Raw genomic sequence first — 24605 nt, forward strand, 5'->3', positions numbered from 1 at the left:
GTCAAGGCTGGAAATTTTCTTTAAAGGAAAACTCTGCTTTTGAACAACAATTTACAACATTGTACAGGTTAAAATCTAGAGGGAGTCGCTGCTCAAAACACTTTATTCTCCATTCAGATATACAGTGTTTTCTCTATTCACATCCGAAGCTAAATCAAAAATTCTCCTGGTTGCTTTCCTGTTACCAGAGAGGAACAGTTACACCGAGCTGAATCATAGGTCACATGTCCGACATGGGGTGGGGCTAAAACGCTGTCTGCCTCCAAGAGCAATCAACACTCTTTTGAAAGCTGCTTTGGATGTGAATGGAGAGAACGGTATGAAATAAGACACAATGAGCACAAAGATCCTGAAGCAAAGGATATGGAAAGTTGGGCCCCACTCACATCACGTTTGCGCTATCCGCTGACTGTATACGAATTTTTTTTAGGTAAAAAAACGGACAGAACCGTATACCGACATATGAGGATTTTTATAAAAAAGCGTATACGCCTGGCGGAGAGCACAAACGCCATGTGGATGGGGCCTTACTCAGCTTTTCATGTAGATCTATATTGTGACGTGTTGCGGACAGCGGTGACGTTTCGATCCATTCGGTCACCATTTGCATTTTGGTTTTTGGTTTATTTTTCTGCAATTTTTGTGTTTCAGTTTCGTTGAGGTGAAGGGAATGACTGGAGAATTGGACACTTTATGTTAAAAAAAAAAAGGTGTCGTTTGTCGACCTTAATAAAAAAAAAATATAAAAAAATAATTTTTTACGTTTTTTGTTTTTTTTTCTTAAAGTTATATTAAAAACTTTTTTGGGCCCAAACTTTTTGGATCCATTGGGAATAAAATAAACCGAGCCGAGTCTTACTAGTGCCTGACTCGCTGCACTGAACTACGCGCTGTACTATCACTCTCAGCTTCCTCCTTGCGCAATTATAGCAACGGCACAAAAATAGAATCACCAAAGCGTAATTTTCCACCATTGAAGTCAGATTACCCAGAAGGCCTTTTGGTATGACAAGGGCCAGGTGACGGACGGATGGGGTGGTCACAACAGAAACACTATTATAAAAAGAGGCCTCTTAAAGGGCAACTCCATTCACTGCTGATTTAACCACAAATCCTTCCTGAGTCACATGATAAGGATCGATTTCAAAAAGATTTTCCTTCAAACCTTTTTCTTCATTCTGAATTTACCTCCCATCATGCCTCGGGTGGAGAACAGATTTCCCATCCTCTTTAAAATGGGAGGAGTTTTCTCCTGTGCTCATTGTCGCCCCCTGCTGAGTACTGCACGTTAGGCTTGCAAGAGGAGCGGGGGAAGGGACGTGACAACTGTTTTGAGAGCATTACTGGCTCACAACAGCCGACGCCCTGAGCTGAATATCTATACTGCCCCCTAAGGACAAGAATATGGAACTAAAAAGGAAAAAGTGTTCTGACATTTGACTGTAATTGCCCTTTAAGTTTAGCTCTGACTGGGAATTTATACAGCGAACACAGCCCCGCGCACTTCTATAATGTGGTGAACGATCCAAAGAGCTTACAATCTAATGATAATGTTTTAAATAGAGAGATCAGGCCAAGGCCACACAACCTGGCGAAGCATATAAAGGGCCAGGCCCGCCTTTATACCACGGGACGGTAAACCTACAGACAATGGAAGCCACCATTTTAGTGGGCCGTACCAATATTCTTAAAAAAAGGGGTCGATCCATTGATTAACGTCTGACATTATAGGGCCAGGAAAAGATATTGGGAGCCGCCCCTACGCCTTAATTAATAGGTCGCACTCTCACGAATATCAGCTCGGGGAATAAAAATGGCGCCTTCCATTGTGTAGCGCTGGCGGGTGTTACTTTAAGGATACGAGTTAATACCAGTAATGATAAAGATAAAAAGACGGCGACGCGTAGAAAAGCTGCTCGGAATATACAGTCGCCTGCTAGTCTATAGAATGTTCTGGTTAAAAAAAAAAAAAAAAGTCTCTTTGTTCTGGCAAGTATTTACAAAAAATGTCTCCGATCACGGCCTCAATATAAAAATAGGTCTTTATCAACCCTATTACGGAAAGAGGGTGGACCGCGGGGTTTCCAGTATCCGTATGCGGGTGGTCCCTATAAACGTCCTGTAGTGCATTCATGGAGCGTCGGTCAGGAGAAAGATGACCCCCTCCCCCGCCCGGTTAATTGGCATCCGTCTCGTTTGCCATCTCTTTGAGGATGTCTATCAAATTATCCAGTCCGCACAAGTAGCCGTCCTCGCGGTTCCCTTCTACCCAGGATTTCCGGTGGTTCAGCTCTTGACCTTCCGGTAATGGGGTGGTTTTTCCAAAGTCGATCATCCAGACCTTGGCTTGTTCCCTCTTGTCGTGGATAAAAAGCAGGGAGCTTCCGATGACCTGCGGGGGAAACACAAGGAGGGTTTACATGGCTGGTATCATAATAGAGCCATCTGTGTGGTCACAACCATTCATGTTCCCACCCAACCGCCTGGGCCTATTTAAAGGGGATCTCCACTTTTAAAGTAGGCTCCCGCCAAAATGTAAAGAGAACCTGTGACTGTGACGGACCTTTTAAAATAAGGACATCAGCATTACACCCTGATAGAGTTATATTATATTAGTAGGTTTAGTTACACACAAATAGCCCCCAACAGTGCCAAAAAACCCACTTCCTGGTTCCATGGAGTCACATGTTCTATCACATGATCCCTTTCAGCCAGTCAGCAGCACTGAAGAGGATCATGTGATACGGTGTGTGACTCCTGTTTGCAAGGCATTGTTAAGGTTATGTCACGTGCCCTCGAGCATAGAGAAACCTAAGAGGAATCAGAATTCTAAATGCAGCTCTGGATGTGAATAGAGAAAAATACATATAATAACTAAAAAGCAGAATAAAATAAGTAAAGTATAAAATTTACGAAGCTTCTTAACTTTCTTATTATATGCCCCCTGCAGTCCTAGTTAAAGGGGTCACTTTCAGCAAATACACGTTCATTTATGGTACAATTAAAAGTTATACCGTTTTCCAATGTACTTTCTATATTAATTCCTCACGGTTTTCAAGATCTCTGCTTGCTGGTATTCAGTAGGAACATTCATTGTTTACTGCCAGTGGTAAAGTTCTGTGCATGGTCATACGATGGACACACAGGTGCACGGCTTGTTACAGTTACAGTATGTGTATCAGAGCTGTATCTTCTAGCAAGCCGTGCACCTGTGTGTCCATCACATGACCCTGTAACGAGCCGTGCACCTGTGTGTCCATCACATGACCCTGTAACGATCCCAGCACCTGTGTGTCCATCACATGACCCTGTAACGAGCCGTGCACCTGTGTGTCCATCACATGACCGTGTAATGAGCCGGGCGCCTGTGTGTCCATCACATGACCATGTATCGATCCCAGCACCAGTGTGTCCATCACATGACCATGTAACGATCCCAGCACCTGTGTGTCCATCACATGACCATGGACAGAACTTTATCTACTGGAAGTAAACAAAGAATGTTCCTACTGAATAACAGCAAGCAGAGATCTTGAAAACCATGAGGAATTAATACAGAAAGTATATTCGAAAATTGGATAACTTAAATGTACAAAAAATATCATTAATTTGCAAAAAACTGGAATACCCCTTTAAAATAATCACTGGTCGTATAATATACCAGCAGCAGTAAACGTGGGAACACCCTATTATCATCATCACAAATGTCGGGGAGACTTCATGCTGTCTACATTAAATTTAATGCTAACCGTATAAATCCATATGTAGAGAGCTCCCCCTAGTGGTGGATCCAGGCAGCTAGAATCTTATCATGTAACTTTATGACTGCGTAGAGCTCTCAGTGGGGGTGGTGCAATTTCTGTGTCTTGCTATAAGGCCCTATATTTTTGTGTGCGCCCCGATGCAGAGCAGTGCATTCTGGGAACTGTTATACAGTTAGGGTATGTTCACACGGCCTATTTTCTGACGTTTTTCGGGCCGTAAACGCCCGAAACACGGCCAAAAAAATCGGAAGAAGAACGCCTCCAAACATCTGCCGATTGAGTTCAATGGGAAAAAAGTAGATCTGTTCCGATGGGCCGTTTTTTTACGCGGGCGTCTTGAAAAGCGGCCGCGAAAAAGAAGTGCCGGTCACTTCTTGGGATGTTTTTGGAGCCGTTTTTCATAGACTTGTGAAAAAAGCTCCATAAACGACCGTAAAATACGCCGCGAAAATCGCGAGTGGCTTTAAAAAATTCCCTTTAAAACAGCTCCGTATTTTCAGACGTTTTTGACTCAGCGTGTGAACAGAGCCTTAGGCTGGGTTCACACGACCTATTTTCAGACGTAAACGAGGCGTATTATGCCTCGTTTTACGTCTAAAAATACGGCTCCAATACGTCGGCAAACATCTGCCCATTCATTTGAAAGGGTTTGCCGACGTTCTGTGCAGACAACCTGTCATTTACGCGTCGTCGTTTGACAGCTGTCAACAGACGACGCGTAAAATGACTGCCTCGTCAAAAGAAGTGCAGGACACTTATATACATTATATGCGGGACACTTATATACATTATATGCGGGACACTTATATACATTATATGCGGGACGCTTCTATACATTATATGCGGGACGCTTATATACATTATATGCGGGACACTTATATACATTATATGCGGGACACTTCTATACATTATATGCAGGACACTTATATACATTATATGCGGGACACTTCTATACATTATATGCGGGACACTTCTATACATTATATGCGGGACACTTCTATACATTATATGCGGGACACTTCTATACATTATATGCGGGACACTTCTATACATTATATGCGGGACACTTATATACATTATATGCGGGACACTTATATACATTATATGCGGGACACTTCTATACATTATATGCGGGACACTTATATACATTATATGCGGGACGCTTATATACATTATATGCGGGACACTTATATACATTATATGCGGGACACTTATATACATTATATGCGGGACACTTCTATACATTATATGCGGGACACTTATATATATTATATGCGGGACACTTATATACATTATATGCGGGACACTTATATACATTATATGCGGGACACTTCTATACATTATATGCGGGACACTTCTATACATTATATGCGGGACACTTCTATACATTATATGCGGGACACTTATATATATTATATGCGGGACACTTATATACATTATATGCGGGACACTTATATACATTATATGCGGGACACTTCTATACATTATACGCGGGACACTTCTATACATTATATGCGGGACACTTCTATACATTATATGCAGGACACTTCTATACATTATATGCGGGACACTTCTATACATTATATGCGGGACACTTATATACATTATATGCAGGACACTTATATACATTATATGCAGCACACTTATATACATTATATGCAGGACACTTATATACATTATATGCGGGACACTTATATACATTATATGCGGGACACTTATATACATTATACGCGGGACACTTATATACATTATACGCGGGACACTTATATACATTATATGCGGGACACTTCTATACATTATATGCGGGACACTTATATATATTATATGCGAGACACTTATATACATTATATGCGGGACACTTCTATACATTATACGCGGGACACTTCTATACATTATATGCGGGACACTTCTATACATTATATGCGGGACACTTCTATACATTATATGCGGGACACTTCTATACATTATATGCGGGACACTTCTATACATTATATGCAGGACACTTCTATACATTATATGCGGGACACTTCTATACATTATATGCGGGACACTTCTATACATTATATGCGGGACACTTGTATACATTATATGCGGGACACTTATATACATTATATGCGGGACACTTATATACATTATATGCGGGACACTTCTATACATTATATGCGGGACACTTATATATATTATATGCGGGACACTTATATACATTATATGCGGGACACTTCTATACATTATATGCGGGACACTTCTATACATTATATGCAGGACACTTATATACATTATATGCGGGACACTTATATACATTATATGCAGGACACTTATATACATTATATGCGGGACACTTCTATACATTATATGCAGGACACTTATATACATTATATGCGGGACACTTATATACATTATATGCAGGACACTTCTATACATTATATGCGGGACGCTTATATACATTATATGCAGGACACTTATATACATTATATGCAGGACACTTCTATACATTATATGCAGGACACTTCTATACATTATATGCGGGACACTTATATACATGATATGTGGGACACTTATATACATTATATGCGGGACACTTATATACATTATATGCGGGACACTTATATACATTATATGCAGGACACTTATATACATTATATGCGGGACACTTGTATACATTATATGCGGGACACTTATATACATTATATGCGGGACACTTGTATACATTATATGCAGGACACTTATATACATTATATGCAGGACACTTATATACATTATATGCAGGACACTTATATACATTATATGCGGGGCACTTATATACATTATATGCAGGACACTTATATACATTATATGCAGGACACTTATATACGTTATATGCAGGACACTTCTATACATTATATGCAGGACACTTCTATACATTATATGCAGGACACTTATATACATTATATGCGGGACACTTATATACATTATATGCGGGACACTTCTATACATTATATGCAGGACACTTCTATACATTATATGCAGGACACTTATATACATTATATGCAGGACACTTATATACGTTATATGCAGGACACTTCTATACATTATATGCAGGACACTTCTTTGGACGTTTTTGGAGCCGTTTTCTCATAGACTCCAATGAAAACAGCTCCAAAAACGGACGTAAAAAAACGCAGTGAAAAACGCGAGTTGCTCAAAAAAACGTCTGAAAATCAGGGGCTGTTTTCCCTTGAAAACAGCTCCGTATTTTCAGACGTTTTTGGTCACTACGTGCGCACATACCCTAAGGGTATGTTCACACGAGGGCGTCCGTAACGGCTGAAATTATGGGGATGTTTCCGCCTGAAAACATCCCCGTAATTTCAGCCGTAACGGCATGTGCAGGCGCTTGAACGCCGCGTCCATTACGGACGTAATTGGCGCTGCTTGTCATTGGAGACAATGAATAACGGCTCCAATTACGGCCAAAGAAGTGACAGGTCACTTCTTTGACGCGGGCGTCTATTTACGCGCCGTCATTTGACAGCGGCGCGTAAATATACGCCTTTCAATGGGCAGATGTTTGTCAGCGCTATCGAGGCGCTATTTTCGGACGTAATTCGGGGCAAAAACGCCCGAATTACGTCCGTAATTAGTGCGTGTGAACATACCCTTAAGAGTTAAGATGTTTGCATGTATGACAGTGGGCGGAGCTAAACTGCTGTCTGTTTCCAAGGACAACCAGCTCAATTTTGAAAGCAGCTCTGGATGTGAATGGAGAAAAGACATAAAATAACCCTAAATCAGTCCAAAAATAATAAAGAGACACATTTTCAGGACCTGACCAATTAAGTCAATTTGCTCTTTCTCCAGTTCCTAATTCTTCTCTAAATCCTGCTATCCCCTAAGCTAATGTACTTGGCGCCGCGCTCGCTCTTGTGGCAACCGGCATAAAAACTATTAACGCTTATAAATAGATAATAAGACCTTTGTCGTATAATAAATGAGTCATAAAGAAAAGATTAAGATATATTGTGTTCAAACAAAGACCATATTTAGCGGCTCCCTGTAGTCAATAAAACACCGACCTCCGCACTAGAAGTTCAAACACCCAAACCGCACGATTAACCGAACAACAGCCGAAAAAAGACGAAGCTTCTGCGAGGAAACACTAGACACGTAATAACCACGACCAATAGAAGCCGAGCCACAAGCAGATCTGCAACGTTATATATATATGTCCACTTCAAACAATAATTCACGGGTTACATACATTTGTAAATACTTGACTATTTTACGCCCCAAAATACGCCAGAAAACACTCCGTGTGAACATTCCCTCAATGTCAAAAACGCTCCTCAACTCATGTCATTAAGGGTATGTTCACACTGCAGCGTCCGTAACGGCTGAAATTACGGGGATGTTTCAGCCTGAAAACATCCCCGTAATTTCAGCCGTACCGGCATGTGCAGGCGCTTGAACGCCGCGTCAATTACGGCCGTAATTAGCGCTGCTATTCATTGGAGTCAATGAATAGCGGCTCCAATTACGGCCAAAGAAGTGACAGGTCACTTCTTCTACGCGGGCGTCAATTTACGCGCCGTCATTTGACAGCGGCGCGTAAATATACGCCTCGTGTGAACAGACAAACGTATGCCCATTGCTTTCAATGGGCAGATGTTTGTCAGCGCTATTGAGGCGCTATTTTCGGGCGTAATTCGGGGCAAAAACGCCCGATTTACGTCCGTAAATAGGCCGTGTGAACATACCCTAACACTATTGGAACCCTGTATGTTAATTTTGCTTAACAAAGCCCAAGTATCAGTGATTCCCAAAAAGCAAAAATGTTCACCATGGTCTACATGTATAAATGTCAGTATTACTCCGGAATAGCTTATATATGTACTGCTTTACAATCCCAAATGTTCTAGGTATCAGTAATGCTCAGTATCAATAATGTCCTGGAACCTCAAGTGTCAGTAAAGAGCTAGAGCCCGAAACTAATCTTGAACTGCAATGATCAGTAATGGTCCAGAACCACAAGAACCAGTAATGCTCTAGAACTCAAGGAGCCGTAATGATCTAGAACCCAAGTATTCATCATAATGTTCTAGAACCCAAGTTTAAGTAGTGCTCTAGAACAGAAGACGTAATGTTCTAGAATGCATGTAGTATTGTTCTAGCACCCGAGTATTACTAATGTTCTAGACCACAAGTAGTAGTAGTATTGTTCTAGAACTCATGTTTAAATAGTGTTCTAGAACCCAAGTAGTGATAATGTTCTAGAACCAAAGTATTCGTAATATTCTAGAACCCAAGTAGTAGTAATGCTCCAGAACCTAAGCGTTGGTATTGTTCTAGAAACCTGAGCATTAGTAATGTTCTAGAACCCAAGTAGTAGTAGTAATGCTCCAGAACCTAAGTGTTACTATTGTTCTAGAAACCCAAGTATTAGTAATGTTATAGAACCTGAGCATTAGTAATGTTCTAGAACCCAAGTATTAGTAGTAGTAATGTTCTAGAACCCAAGTAGTAGTAATACTCTAGAACCTAAGTGTTAGTATTGTTCTAGAAACCCGAGTATTAGTAATGTTATGGAACCTGAGTATTAGTAATGTTCTAGAACCTGAGTATTAGTAGTAATACTCTAGAACCTAAGTGTTAGTATTGTTCTAGAACCCAAGTATTAGTAATGCTCTAGAACCAACATTTTTACCTGAATTTATGACCAGATGTGTCAGAACTGCTGTGAAACCCCAAATGTCAGTAATGTATTTTTGGCCCAAAGTTTAGGTGATGAATTGGTACAATAAATGTCTGTAATGCTCCGGTACCCTCTATTCCCATAATGCCTGCTGTTCTAGGTGGCAGTCACTATATAATGATCCAGAACATACAATCTTATATCTGCCCAATATGTTCTGACTGAAATGTCTGGTTACAATTCAGCCTGGACACATATACCATTTCATGATCTAAGCCGTGCCAGCCTGTGCCAAAGACTCTAGTGCCAAGTCCTGCATGCCATGGTGAGGTGCACGCGGTGGGATATTTACCTTTCCAGGTACAAGTTATATGAGCAAACAGATGGTACAGAAATGATATCATATAAGGATGTAAAGAGCAGAGTTCTGCCCTCAGCCTCCCTGCAGCAAACCGAGAATGAAAAGTCCCTTCTCCAACCGCCGCCACCTGCCGAGACGAGGAACGGAACGTGGAGGAAGGTTCAGAGGTTTTCCATCATTTCCGAACCCGGGGAATTCTGGGTAACACGACCTGTAGGGCTTCGGGTGTGCAGACCTATACAATTCCCATAAGGCGACCGTGGAAGGGCCAGTAATGCCCAAAAATGTGTGTAAGGCCCCATGCACATGACCGTATTTTTCATCCGTAATTAAGGACCCATTTATTTCTATAGGCTACGGACACCTTTCCGTATTTTTACGAATGGGTGTCCGTGCCGTAGAAATGATAGAACATTTCCTTTTTTTGTCCATAGAAGTCTATAGGCGCTTCCATAATTACGGACGGCTACGGATGTGCATCGGGCAGGGGATTGGTAAATACGGATGCATTACAGACCGTATTCACTGACACCCTTCCGTATATGCGGATGATTTACAGATGACTATAAATGACTACGGATCCGTATTTACGGATGGAAAATACGGTCGTGTGCATGGGGCCTTATGTGGCAAAATAATCTATTGTGCCCTGAGGTTGTGTGGCGTGTTCCTTCAAATAAAATATAAATCTTGAGTCGTCTATCTATGTATGCGGCATTACACCCCCTGCTCCAACTTCACTGCATAACATTCAGGAGTCTAGGAAAGCTGAGTGTCAAGCCATGTAGAGGTCATAATGACAGGCATATTGGTTGCCATCCAGTTTTACCAGAAATATTATAAATGAACTTCTTGGCCTTTTTAGAGGGTGAACGCTGCTTATAAATGACAGTTTTGTGGGCTGTCATGCGGCCACTAACACGTCAGTCAGAAGAACACAATGGCAGACATTACAGTCCGTGCTGCAAAATGACTTCACATTATGATGTTGGTTTTATAATTTTCTGGAAAAGCTGGTTGACAATTGGCAGCCTCCACGTCACCTACTGGCCTGGTCACCCAGCTTTTCCAAGTTTCTGAATGGAAAACCTGTCGATTATAGGTATATGAAACAATCTATTCCTTGATCCATATCTCTGCATAACTGGGCAGATTTGCTCTCTGGGGTCCAGAAAAGCAGGGTGACAACCCCTGTGGAATATGCACTGGCGAACATATTGGTCATGACCCAGCTTTCCCAAGAAGATGGCAATGATACGAAATGGCAGCACAGCAAGATAGCCTTGTCCTAACAGGACATCTTCTTATTTACTATTCCAGTAAGGCTATGTTCACACGCAGTGACCAAAAATGTCTGAAAATACGGAGCGTTTTTCGCGGCGTCCATTACGGACGTAATTGGAGCTGTTTTTCAATGGAGTCAATGAGAAACGGCTACAAAAACGTCCGAAGAAGTGACCTGCACTTCTTTTTCGCAGGCGTCTTTTTACGCGCCGTATTTTGACAGCGACGCGTAAAATTACACCTCGTGGGAACAGAACATCCTAAAACCCATTGAAAGCAATGGGCAGATGTTTGTGGGCGTATTAGAGGCGTTTTTTCGAGGCATAAAACGCCAGAATTACGTCTGAAAACAGTGCGTGTGAACATACCCTAAAGTGTTAGGGCTTGTCCACACAACGGAATTGCTGCAGAAAATGGTGCGTATTTTGTTACGCACCGCAGGTCAATTTCTGGTCGGAAATTTTCGCAGCGCGTGGATGGGATTTGTTTAATCTCCACTTTGCTGCTACTGTATTCTGCTGCGTTTTTTCCGTCCGCAATTCCGTCACGTGAACAAGCCCTAAAGTGTTTGACTTTTCTCCGCAAATGTTCCCTTTATGGCAAATTTTTCAAAGAAACCAGCGATTGTTGCCTGCGCCGCCGCCGTGGCCTCGCTGGAATATTCCATCTTCGGGGAGCTCAGGACTTTGTAGAATTCCTCTCCATGGGAGATGATGACTTTAGATGACCCCTGAAATCCTCTGAAGGGACGAGTGTCCTGGCAGAATCCGGAGAAAACGTCCCACATCTCCGAGACGCTGGGGAATATTATCTCGTCCTCCGTATAAACAAGCATCGGGTCCTGGACAGAGTTCTCATTTTTATCGACTTAGACAATATTTCCTCTTGTTGCTAAGCCAGCAGAGTAAGACCCTGTAAAATACGGGTTGCTGAAAGTCGGGGGCTGACGCAATCTGCATTCCACCACCGAGCGTCAGCTCCTCGGTCAAGAACATTACAAGTGGCAGGAGTTCTGTGACACGGACCTATGCAATTCAATGGGGCCTTTCTGATATTCAGTGTTTTTCAGGCGTGCGTCCGCTGCGTGAATCTCACTGTATGTCCTATACTTGTGCGTTTTTTGCGCATCACGCACCCATTGAAGTCAATGGGTGCGTGAAAATAACGGACAGCACACGGACGCACATCCGTGTGCTGGCCGGGATTCACGCAACTGTTGCTAAAGAAATGATGAGAAAAAGAAAAACACCTCCTTACGTTTTTTTTGCGGATGGAAAAAACGCGTGAGATACGGATGACATAGTCGCGTAAGAACGCAGACGCGCACCGTAAACGGATGTCACACGGAACTGCAACGTAAGAAAAACGCAGCGTCTTTTACGCGCGCAAAACGGACACGTTCATGTGAATAAGACATCTGCAGTCCAGGACAGGAGAGCATGATTTGTACTGCTTATATAGGATTGCCTAGCCTGCCTACACTGTAAGGGTATGTTCACACGATGAGAGGCATTTACGTGTGAAAAGACAGACTGTTAACAGCTGCCTCGTTTCACACGTAAATGCTCCTCCTCGTAATTTACGAGGCGTCTGAGACGCTCGTAAACCTTGAGCCGTGCTTCATTGATTTCAATGAAGAACGGCTCAAATTACGTAGCAAAGAAGTGTCCTGCACTTCTTTGCCGAGGCAGTAAATTTACGGGTCGTCGTTTGACAGCTGTCAAACGACGACTCGTAAATAACAGGTCGTCTGCACAGTACGTCGGCAAACCCATTCAAATGAATGGGCAGATGTTTGCCGACGTATTGTAGCCATATTTTCAGACGTAAAACGAGGCATAATACGCCTCGTATACGTCTGAAATTTGGCCGTGTGAACATACCCTAACAAACCCTCAGATGTGATATTTCCACTCCGCTTTAATGTACAGGGTGTTGTAATATTACAAATGTGTACGATTTAGCAAACTTTAACCCCTTAAGAACACGGCCAAGTTGAGTTTTTTCATTTTCGTTATTTCCTCCCCGCCTTCCAAAAGCCATCATTATTTTTTTTTTCCGTCTCTACAGCCGTATGAGGTCATTTTTTTGAGGGACACGTTGTAGTTTTTCATGGCACCATTTATTTTACTGCATAATGTACTGGGAAGCTGGAAAAAAAATATTTGTGGGGTGAAATGGGCAAAAAACAGCGATTACGCCATTTTTTGGGGGGGTTTGTTTTTACGGAGTCCATCAGGCCGTAAAATCTACAGATTCACCTTATTCTACAGGTTGATACGATTACGGCGATACCAAATTTATATGTTTTGTTTTATGTTTTACCACTTTAAGAAAAATAAAACGTTGCTAAAAAAAAATAATAATGTTTTCTGTCGCCATAATCTGAGAGCCGCAACTTTTTTATTTTTCCATTTAGCGACGTGAGGGCTTAATTTTTGCGGGACGAGCTGTAGATTTCACCGTTTCCATTTTGGGGTAAATGTGACTTTTTGATCACTTTTTATTCCATTTTTTGGAGAGGTAAGGTGACCAAAAACAGCAATTTGCATGTTTTATATATTTTTTTTTTTTTACGGCGTTCACCAACGCTATATTGTGATAGTTCAGACTTTTACGAATGCAGCGATACCAGTTACGTTAACTTTTATTTTTTTTAACATTGCTTTATGGGAAAAATGGGAAAAGGTTTTTTTTTTTAACTTTTAATACTTTTTTTTTAATATAAAAAAAACTTTATTTAACTTTTCTTTACTTTTTTTTTATTGCAGTATATGGTGACTCTTTACAGTCTGCTTTGAAGTCCCGCTGGGGGCAGGGTTTCAAAGGAGTACAAAGATGGCAGACCTGCGGGCCTTCATTATGTCCCCAGGCTGCCATGACAACCATTTTCACCGGCCGATCGCGTCGTGGGAGGGGGGGGCACGATGGTGTGTTTGAGCGAGCGCCCCCCTGATTCTAACACTTTAAATGTCGCGGTTGACCGCAGCATTTAAGGTGTTAAATGGGCGTAATCAAAGTGATTCGTGAGGAATTGATCCAGAAAGTATATTGGAAAATTCTAAAACTTTTCATTATACAAAGAATATCCTTTACTTGCTGAGGCCCCATAGATTTCCTCCGTAATAGCGGATCGCAATTACGGTCCACAATTATGGACCCATTCATTTCTATTGACCACAGACACCTTCCTGTATATTTGCGTGAAGGTGTCCGGGCCGTAGAAATGTCCTATCTTTTGCTTTTTACGGACCGTGCTCCCATACTTTATATGGGAGCGCAGGCCAAACTGTGGGTGGCTGTCCACGGCTGCCAGCGGGCACGGACCGTGAGTACGGGGAAGGCCTGAAAGTGTAATACCCCTTTAAATTCAAATAACTTCTTTATTTTACCCTGAGTGGAGGATGGGAAGTGACAACCCCTATGAGAACCAAAGCAGTTGTTACTTTCCGCATCCCTTGGGATGTCCCCTCGGGTTACCAGCTCCACACTGCTAATTTAGGGGCTCAGGATTAGAAAAACATGGCTGCTTTCTTTCAAAAACAGCGCCACACCTGTCCTCAGGTTGTGTGTGGTATTGCAGCTCAGTCCTTTTCACTTTAATGGAGCGGAGCTGCAATACTAAACACAACCCGTGGACAGGTGTGGCGCTGTTTATTGATAGAAAGCAGCCATGTTTTTCTAATCCTGGAGAGATAATAAGAGAGAGAATGGGATTCATAACTCACCTCGTGGGTCTTAAAGAACGAAGACTGTTCTAATGTGCTCCTTATGTCTTCTAAACGATTCAGGTAAGACTTCTGCAAAGATAAATGCGTAAAAGGTTATTACATGCATTGAAAGAAAAAATACTGCATACGTGAAATTTTGGTGACTGCTCCATGGAATCAGTCAGCATGATGCTGACAGAAACGCCCCCAACAGTTTATCTGAGATCCTGTAATGCGCTGAAATCAAATGCAATCCATTGTGGGGCAGTATTTGTTATCAGACTACTATGCAGTGCCTGGTGTGAACACCACATCTCTCACAATGCAACACAGCAGGGCACAATTTGTAAAGTCACTGAACCAGCGAAGCGAAGCAGAGGTCTTATAGACTGAGAGGTAACAGAAAACCAGACTAATTTTATACGCAGCTCTAGATGTGACTGGGGTAGAATAGATGATGTAAGTCAAAATCAGTTTAGAATTGAGCACCACATTTGGAAAGTTTATATTATATAAAATTTAGATTTGTATTGCAAAATAATGATTAAAAGTGGAGTTGTGGGCCACTCGAAATGTTATGGGGTGTGGATGGCTAGAAGGGGGAGGCGTATGATCTCTGCATACTCTGCCATTTTTTATAAAATCAGTGATAGGGGCGGGATTAACTGTGACAACTAATCTCCCGTCACCTAATTCTGAAGCATAATTCAAGACTCACTGTACTTATGGGGATCTTATGCTGCTCTTGTGGGATTTTCATTAACCCGAATTTAAAGTAAAATATCATTCAAGAGGTGATCCGGCTTATCTCTATCCATCACTGATTTTCCAGTTTAGGGAAGAGATACCCTTTAAAAGGGGTATTCCCATCATAAATACTTATGGCGCAACCTATCGGGAGAACGGGGGTCCTGTGATGCCCGTTTACCGATTCCGACCAGCCGCTCTCGCCACAGAAGCCAATGGAGAGGGCAGCGTGCCAGTGTAGACATCCCCCCATTGACTTCTATGGGGAGGGCTGCCGGCCTGAATCAGCGACCAGGGGTCACAGGAGCCCCATTTTCCGAATACGTGAGGTTGCCCGAGGTTGGTCCCGCACCTATCAAGCATTTATTACATTTAATGTGGATAGGCCATAAATGTTTAGCAGCGGGACACCACGTCGTCCAGTAACCAGCAGCACTTACTAGAATGTTGGCATTTTCTTTTGTAAACTCTCGGAAGGCGGCCATGACTTGTTCCCGGGTTTTGGTCTTTTTAAAGTCTTTGTTCACGGTTCCATCTTCTTTCTGCAAAAAAACACAAAGAAAATTAGTTTATTTAGAGTTGACTCATTTAAAGGGCAACTCCAGGAAACACTAGAATCCCACTGTAGATATATATATAATTCAGCTGTTTCTTAGGTAAAGCTGGGTGGCAACCAATACGACTGTCATTATGGCTCTGTCAGCGATATGGGGCTGTCATCAAACTTTCCTAGAGTCCTATAATTCTATACTTGATGTAATAAAAATCGGTTCTCTGTGTACAGCAGCCATTCGGAACAAGCACAACTGCAGTGTAAAGCATGGTGGAGAGAAAGTGCAGCAACCTGAGGCCGGATTCACACGAGCGTGTGCGTTTTGCGGCTAACGCCACTTGACAGCACCGTGTGTCAGCCCCGTATGATGCGCGGCTGCGTGCTTTTCGCGCAGCCGCCATCATTATGACACTCCGTTTGGATGTTTGTAAACAGAAAAGCATGTGGTGCTTTTCTGTTTACATTCATAGTTTCACAGCTGTTGCGCGAATCACGCTCGTCCCACGGAAGGGCTTCCGTGCGGCATGCGTGGTTTTCACTTCACTTCAATGGGTGCGTTATGCGCGAAATACGTTCAAAGAACGGACATGTAGTGAGTTTTTCGCTGCGGACTCATGCAGCGTAAAAATTACGCACGTGTCTGCACGGCCCCATAGACTAATAGAGGTCCGTGCGACGCGCGTGAAAATCACGCGCGTTGCACGGTCGTATATCCCGTTCGTCTGAATAAGCCCTGAGACTGATGAGATTTTGGGTTTATTTAGACTTTGCGGTTAAGGTGCAATCGAAACTGCATAAAAAAAAATATGCATGCAGTTTTACTGCGTTTTTTATTGCGGTTGCGGTTTTTACGGGTAAAACATATTAAATAAACGTGTCTGTAAAAGACGCAATAGCACTGAAAACCGCAACGTATCAAGATACATTAATAAGGCTTCATTCACATCTGCGTCAGGGTTCCGTTCATGGGTTCTGTCGGAGCTTTACATCAGGGGAACCCATGAACGGAACCCTGACTGAAACAAACGGAACCATAAGTTTGTTCAGTCAGGGTTCCGTTCACGGGTTACCCTGATGGAATGATCCGACGGAACCCATGAACGGAGCCGTGATGCAGATGTGAACGAAGCCCAATTAGAAGAGTAGGGACGTTTTCAGATTTCAATACACAATGCATCTAAACCAGACCACTAATCATAGCTGTGTCCCAACTTTTGAGGGACAGTCCCGCGAACCAGACCACTTAAAGGGACGGCGAAATTTATAACATGTTCCGTGATTTGGGATTTTATTTTTTATGTATGCAGGTCACATTACAAACCGCATATCAAAAAAATGTTGAAAAGCCGGAACAAAATATATAAAATAAAATGCAACGCCCGAAATAAAGGTCAAAGGTCTTTTATAAATGATCTCTGACATTTCTTCACAACTACAGAGGGCCGTGGAAACTTCATTAAATGCAAACAAAATTATTTTAATCTATTGCTGCATCATGTTGCCGGCCTGACACATTTTAAAGGTCATCAGTGGTTTTGTGGTCGGCGTCCAACTCCCGGACGTAAGAAAAAAACTTTCTTGCCAACAACGTCTCCTGCAACTAAAACGACCATTTTAACTAACACTAATTATATCTAATATTAATATTTCTGAAAAAAATTATTTATTCTACACTGGGGCGACGGAATGTCACTATATTGCGATATCCGGTACAATGACAGGCAATCACTTCAGCATTGCATTCATATATGTAATGCCGCCATAGCGAGGCCGCAATAGACACCGTCAATTGTAATTGGCTGCATCTGACATCAATACCGGTAGACACCATTTTCCAGCGGCGCGGCCTGGTAACAAATTTGTCGCTAAGAGCCGTTTACCTGGCCACACCCATTTTATCAGACAATGATTAAGACTGTATTTTGGACAGAACAGTGTAAATATGGTGTTATTATTAATTATACTTTTTTTAAACCATAACACGCTGAACTCTTTCTGTAACGACAGAACAGCTGCGTCCAAAAATACTCTGTACTGCTGTGAGGAAGCTTGGAATGGCTACAGCTGACTAAGATAGAGTAACGTTAACCAATCAGATTGCTGTTTTCATTTTCTAGCCTGCACAAAATGACAGGTGTAGGTGGATTGGTTGCTATGGGTAACACTTCCTGGTTTCAAAAATAAGGCCCTGATTGGCTACAGGCTATTCAAATTCTTTTAACTTTATCTCTCACAAATTCTCGTGAACACACATTACAAATGGGCAGAGCAATAAAAATGTTCATGGGGGTTCTTCTTTAATGATAATGGAAGGGAAGGGGGGGGGCTCCAGCTTGTAGCCAGAGCCCCAGCGACCCCTCTAATAAAAACTGCGGGTCTTGTATTAATCACCCGAAAGATTTCTTAAATTTAGACATTCCAATTTATCAAGGCCTCACGACAAGTAAATAAAAAAACGCACGTAGAGGCCGACAAATTAAAATTCCTCGTCTACAATGTAGGAGAGTCACATTTCTGTTTTGGCAATGGGCTCTCGGCGCAGGTATTTTTTTATTAAATCTCCATGTATTTAGCTTCTGGCAACATTCACGCTGGGCTCCATGTAAGGGCACTTTCCAGACGTCTCCGTAAATTAAATATATCTCAAACTGAACTCCCCCTCACGTAATCGCCATTCTCTGTGAGATACGCGATACTTTATATGAAACAATTATTAACATATCCACTTATTACACTTCTATATATGTAGTTACATCTGTTTTTTTTTTATCTGCGGTAATAATGAAGCTTCTTACCCAATATTGCTACATGGATACATACCCTTAAAGACCCCCATTCTACTGCTCCTATGTGCTTTTGTAGGTGTCAGTTTACACTGAAATTCTGGCATTATATTCATGAACCAGGAAGCAAACAGTGCCATAGGTCCCAACCCATTGTTTGAGATTATGCTGCAGTGCATCATGGGATTGTGGGATGTTGAATTTTTTTATTTTTTAACATTAAGGGCATGCGTGGGTCGTACTTCCCGCTCCGTGGCATAAATGTACTGCGTGGGCATAGGAACTGTGCCAGTGCCATCAGCAGGTGTCGGCTGCAACTGCAGCATCCCTCTGTAACCCCATCAGGGAGTCGGTGATGCGATTGCCATGTGCCGAAGGGTTGCCATGGCAGTCGGCGGTCTAACAAAGGCCAGCATTGCAATGTATGTCTGCAGGTTCCAGGACTAAAAATGTTTTTGTTGAATAAAGTTTATTGAAAAAAAATGTCGAAAAATCCGCAGGCTTGTCCAGAAAGCCTAAGATAGGCCGCGGTTTAATAGTCAGATAAAAACATTTGTTTTTTTTAATATAAGATGTGATTTTCCTTAGTAAGTGATGCTGCCTCTAAACTGACAAATCTATGGGGGGCTCCTTGAATGGAACTTTATCTACAGCGCACGCTGCGGGCGACAACGCCCCTCATGTCAAGTGCAAAGTTAGATAAATACTCCTGCTCCAGGCTCTTTCCTATAGGAAGCCGAGTGACAACATGATGGAAGGACAATACACATCCTGTATGATCCCATTAGTAAACCTACAGCTATATACGTCCTTCCTGAGCCACGTCGGCCGGTCACGTATAGGACACAGCTGTTATATAACAATGTCCTGTATGATATAATAATACCGTCAAGCCGATAGCGATATACTGCAGGGTATGAGATATAAAATATAGCACTTAAAGGGAACCCGTCACCAGATCCTTCATTATAAATAGGTATAAAAGAATAGACGGCATATAGACATATGGTCAAACCCAAACAAAAGGCAACTTTGGTATGAATTTTTTTTTTGACGCATCGTCAGATAACTGACGTAGAAAGGTTGATAAATTTCCCCTTTTGTGTTTCAATTCCTGACCATTTTCAAGATCTCTGCTGGCTTGTGAGTAGGAAAATTTTTCTTCCATCAAGAGGCTGAAAACCTGTCCTGACCTAATACTTCTCACAGCTGTCCAGGCTGTTTAGCTTACAAAGACTGCACACAATTGTAACAAACTCTCAGCTGCGAGAAGTGTTAGGTTTTCAACTTGTGTATGTAAACAAAAAGTTTCTATTCACTGCCAACAAGCAGAGATCTTGGAAATGGTAAGGTTAAAATAGAAGAATATCAGAAAGTTTCAGATTTTTTTTTTATTCAATGATTACGTTTTTTTAATTACAGAAGACTGAAAAAAATCCTTTAAACTGTGAGTTATGGCTGCTTTAGGCTGACATTTAATATGGCCGCCATTACATTCACCATAGCAACTGATAGTAATATGTAACTTTATTACTGATTGAACATGCTGACAATATGGCAGTTGGTTGTCAGCTTCTGAGCAGCTAATTCAAAAGGTGACTACCAAAATGGCCTCACTTCCTGTCACATTAGCAAAAATGGCCGCCGCAACTGAATAGAAAAGTGCCAATATCTCGGCAAGTAAAAAAAATATAATAAACACATTTCGGCTTTTGACTCTAAGGTTTGATTTACTGACATATATCCATTTTTAATGGAAGGTGGAATACCCCTTTAATTCTGGAAGTTCTCTCTGTACCTTTATGCCCTCGATTCTGAAGCCCAGGGTGGCGGTGGAGCTTATGGTCTCCCTCCACGTCATGTATCGTGGTTTGGTGACAGCTCTCTGCTGGTTCTCTTCTTCAGTTGGAGCATTGGGATCGACTTCAATCATCTTACCGTACATGTCCTTCCTCAAACTTGGCTTTTTCCTGGCTTTGGTCAGCTCTTCCTCTAAGTAGGTCCTGTATATAGGGACACATAATAAAACGGCAGTCAGTAGATTTCCTTAATAAATTTCTTAGCGTGCAGCCTGCCGGCTACGTGGTCAAGGGAGGTCTGTAAAGAAATCATTTAAACAGTCTACCATTTATTTTATATATGGTCTTTTGGGAAAGGTGAGTGACAGCTCATATGTTTTCCCGCAGTGATTGTTACCCAGCTCTCCGAATTACAAACCTGGCAACACTATAGGGTGCGGGGTGAGAGTTGGCATTCGGGTCTGTGGGAAAGCTGGATTACAACTCTTATGGGTGCTGTAATGGTGGCCAGCTTTCCCAGAAACAGAAAAGTTATCTGAGACAGTCTGGTTGCTAAGGACATACTGCCTGACAACTGCACACTGAAGACTTTGGTTATTAGGCAGTGTATCCATAGCAACAAGACTGTCAGACACAACACGAAGCTGGTTTGTTACTATATTGACAGCAGAGAAGCCACGCCAGTCCACATGGCAGGCTGTGGTTATAATCACATATTTATATCGAAAAACCTCCCCCCATCAGGACAACCAGTTCTCAAAATAATCTGTTGGCTGGCGATCACCTAATCAACACTAAAATCCCCCTGCGATCAGGTGTTATCGACATGGAAAACTGCAGGCAACCACATATTTTTCCTGCAGAGGCCACTGCAGGAGAAATGTGGTATTACATGGCATCCGTTAAAATGAATGAGCAGCCATGTAATACATGGCGGTGCTGAGTCCTCCAGAGCGAGATCCAGTCTGCTTGCTTTGTCGTCACTCTGTGCTAGCTAGGCTAAAACCCTACACAGTAGTGTAAATGTAGAGTAATAGTCCTTTAATCTGGCACTAATGGGCACTGAAAGGTGCCGGATTATCAGATGTTCTGGATTATTGGACTGTCCTCGAACTGTATGTAAAATGTAATTAGAGAGGGTAGAAAACCTTTAGGAAGAGAGGTCAAAATAAAAGGCAAAATATATCACTATCACTTTTGAATAACTTCTCTCTGTTTGGTGTTCTGCTTTTGGTCTTGTGAAATTCCAGATTACAAGACTTTCTGGATTAACAGGTGCCGGATTAATGGAATTTTCACTGTTCATGCATTTTTTATGGTATAGCGTTGCTACCGAGGCATGCTGGGAGTTGTCATTTCTCCAAAGCTGCGCAGTCTCAAGCTCTGGGCGGCTGTTAATGAGGCTCAGACCTCGTTCCCCGGTCCCTGCGGTGGGCTGGTTGGAAGGTCAGGGCGTGCGCCTTATTGTCCATGTATTTTGGACTTGTTCCCTTTTCTCTCTGCTTTGGGTAATGTCGACAATGGAAACTTGTACGCTGATGTATTTAACAATAGCCTGTGTGATTATTATACTGACGGAGGAAAAGTTTCCATCAAGCAAACAGGAAGAGGAGCTGAGGAGATAAGGAGGAACCGCCAATGCTACATTGTAACGCTAAAGATCAAAGGTCAAGGACCTATAGGATGACTACAACGGCCTTCACAGGGGTGACTTCTGGTGACCGGGCACAAAAACAAATCCCAAACACGTGCAAAGTTCATCCACCGCAAATATATTAATCTACATACAATGGGACACATGGAGTAGAAAATGGCGCAAACATGGCTGCCATATTAGGCCCTGTTCAAACCGCGGCAAAAAAGGGCCAAAATTGCCTCGCATTGTTTTAAATGGGAGGTGGAGGCGTTTTTTTCCCGCGAGCAGAAAAAAACGCTTGTGGGAAAAAGAAGCCACATGCCCTATCTTAAGGCGTTTTCCGCCTCAAAAACCCCATTGAAATCAATGGGAGACGTAAAAAGCGGCCGTTGTGTTTTTGAGGCGTTTTATGTCAAAAACCGCTCGTGGTTTTTCCTTTGCCTGTTGAAGAAATAGGTAAAAAACATGTCAAAAACCGCATCAAAAACCGCCTGGTGGTGCAAAACCGGAGCAGATTTTTCTGCCTGCGAAAAACTCAGTGTGAACAGGGCCTTATAAAGCCGATAGAAGAGCTTTTATTGGTGTTTTCCTCATGTCCGGGAGTTTTCAGATGACAGCTGACTGTGTTGTGGGGGTACTGTGGCTGGCACTTATGGAGTGCTATGACTGCCACTGTTATTAGGGGCTCTAAGGCTAATAAAGTTATGAAAGCACTGTGGCAGGCAATGTTATGGGAGCACTGTGGCAGGCACTGTTATGGGAGCACTGTGGCAGGCACTGTTATGGGAGCACTGTGGCAGGCAATGTTATGGGAGCACTGTGGCAGGCACTGTTATGGGAGCACTGTGGCAGGCACTGTTATGGGAGCACTGTGGCAGGCACTGTTATGGGAGCACTGTGGCAGGCAATGTTATGGGAGCACTGTGGCAGGCACTGTTATGGGAGCACTGTGGCAGGCACTGTTATGGGAGCACTGTGGCAGGCACTGTTATGGGAGCACTGTGGCAGGCAATGTTATGGGAGCACTGTGGCAGGCACTGTTATGGGAGCACTGTGGCAGGCACTGTTATGGGAGTACTGTGGCAGGCACTGTTATGGGAGCACTGTGGCAGGCACTGTTATGGGAGCACTGTGGCAGGCACTGTTATGGGAGCACTGTGGCAGGCACTGTTATGGGAGCACTGTGGCAGGCACTGTTATGGGAGCACTGTGGCAGGCACTGTTATGGGAGCACTGTGGCAGGAACTGTTATGGGAGCACTGTGGCAGGCACTGTTATGGGAGCACTGTGGCAGGCACTGTTATGGGAGCACTGTGGCAGGCACTGTTATGGGAGCACTGTGGCAGGCACTGTTATGGGAGCACTGTGGCAGGCACTGTTATGGGAGCACTGTGGCAGGCAGTGGCGTAACTACCGCCGTAGCAGCAGTAGCGGCTGCTACGGGGCCCGCGGCATGAGGGGGCCCGTGTCGCCCGCCGGCACGGGCCCCCACCATGGCCGGAGGCTCCGCTAGGAGCCGCTATGGCTGCTACAGCGGGACGCCACTGAACACTACGGCAGAGCAGGGAGGTATCTCCCCGCTCTGCCATTAACTGGTTCCCGACCGCTGGCTGTATTTTTATGGCCAGCGGTCAGGGTCCTTAAAACCCGAGCCATAGACTTTCTACGGCTCGGGTTTTAACTTGCTGCCCGCGCGATCGGGCAGCTGAATGTCGGGTCTCCGGCTGTCAGTGACTGCCGGGGACCCTGAGGAGAGGATAGAAGCAGCTTTCGCTGCTTCTGTCTTCTCTGATGACTTGTACACAGCGCTGAATGCGCGCTGTGTACAGGAATAGAGACCGCAGCAGCGGCGCTGTCTCTATTCCTCCCGGTGATCATGTGACTGTTCACATGATCGCCGGGTGCCGTTAGTGACAGACTGCTGCTGGGTCTAACTAGACCCAGCACAGCCTTATTAGTGACAATCGTCACTATGAGAGGGCTGATTTCCCCTGTAACTGGGGCTGCTGTGCAACCCCAATTACAGTGGAAAAACATGGTGTCAAATAAAGAAAAAAAATATATAAAGTTCCCCAAAGGTCTTCTTTGACCTTTGGGGGACAGACCATAGTAATAAAAAAAGAATAAAGTAAAGTGCAAAAAAAATGTACATAATAAATACACATAAAATACCCACCCAAAAAAAAAAACGTTCCCCCCCGCCAATCATTTTTGTAACGCTAGCGCTGACCCAATTACCCTAATATAGACATGTAATATATAAAAATTTACGGTAGACAATGGCGATCACAAATAAAAGG

General features: G+C 43.0%; 1 protein-coding gene across 3 annotated transcripts in view; it reads right to left on the reverse strand.

Annotated features, from left to right (window-relative positions):
- Positions 1 to 1427: 1427 nt before the first annotated feature.
- ITPKB (inositol-trisphosphate 3-kinase B) overlaps positions 1428 to 24605 on the reverse strand; it is a 100791-nt gene continuing 77613 nt past the window's right edge. For 2 of the 3 annotated variants that reach the window (XM_075863422.1, XM_075863423.1), the window contains 4 exons: positions 20669 to 20873; positions 15975 to 16076; positions 14806 to 14877; positions 1428 to 2392 (listed from right to left, as the gene is read on the reverse strand). In XM_075863422.1, coding sequence (XP_075719537.1) covers positions 2177 to 2392; positions 14806 to 14877; positions 15975 to 16076; positions 20669 to 20873 — 595 coding nt within the window. In that variant the 3' untranslated portion in view covers positions 1428 to 2176. Of the gene's footprint in view, positions 2393 to 11915; positions 11990 to 14805; positions 14878 to 15974; positions 16077 to 20668; positions 20874 to 24605 lie in introns of those variants that run through there. The other variant, XM_075863424.1, reaches the window with a different exon arrangement.

This window comes from Rhinoderma darwinii, chromosome 4 (genome assembly GCF_050947455.1).
Source record: "Rhinoderma darwinii isolate aRhiDar2 chromosome 4, aRhiDar2.hap1, whole genome shotgun sequence".
Classification (NCBI taxonomy): Eukaryota; Metazoa; Chordata; class Amphibia; order Anura; family Rhinodermatidae; genus Rhinoderma; species Rhinoderma darwinii.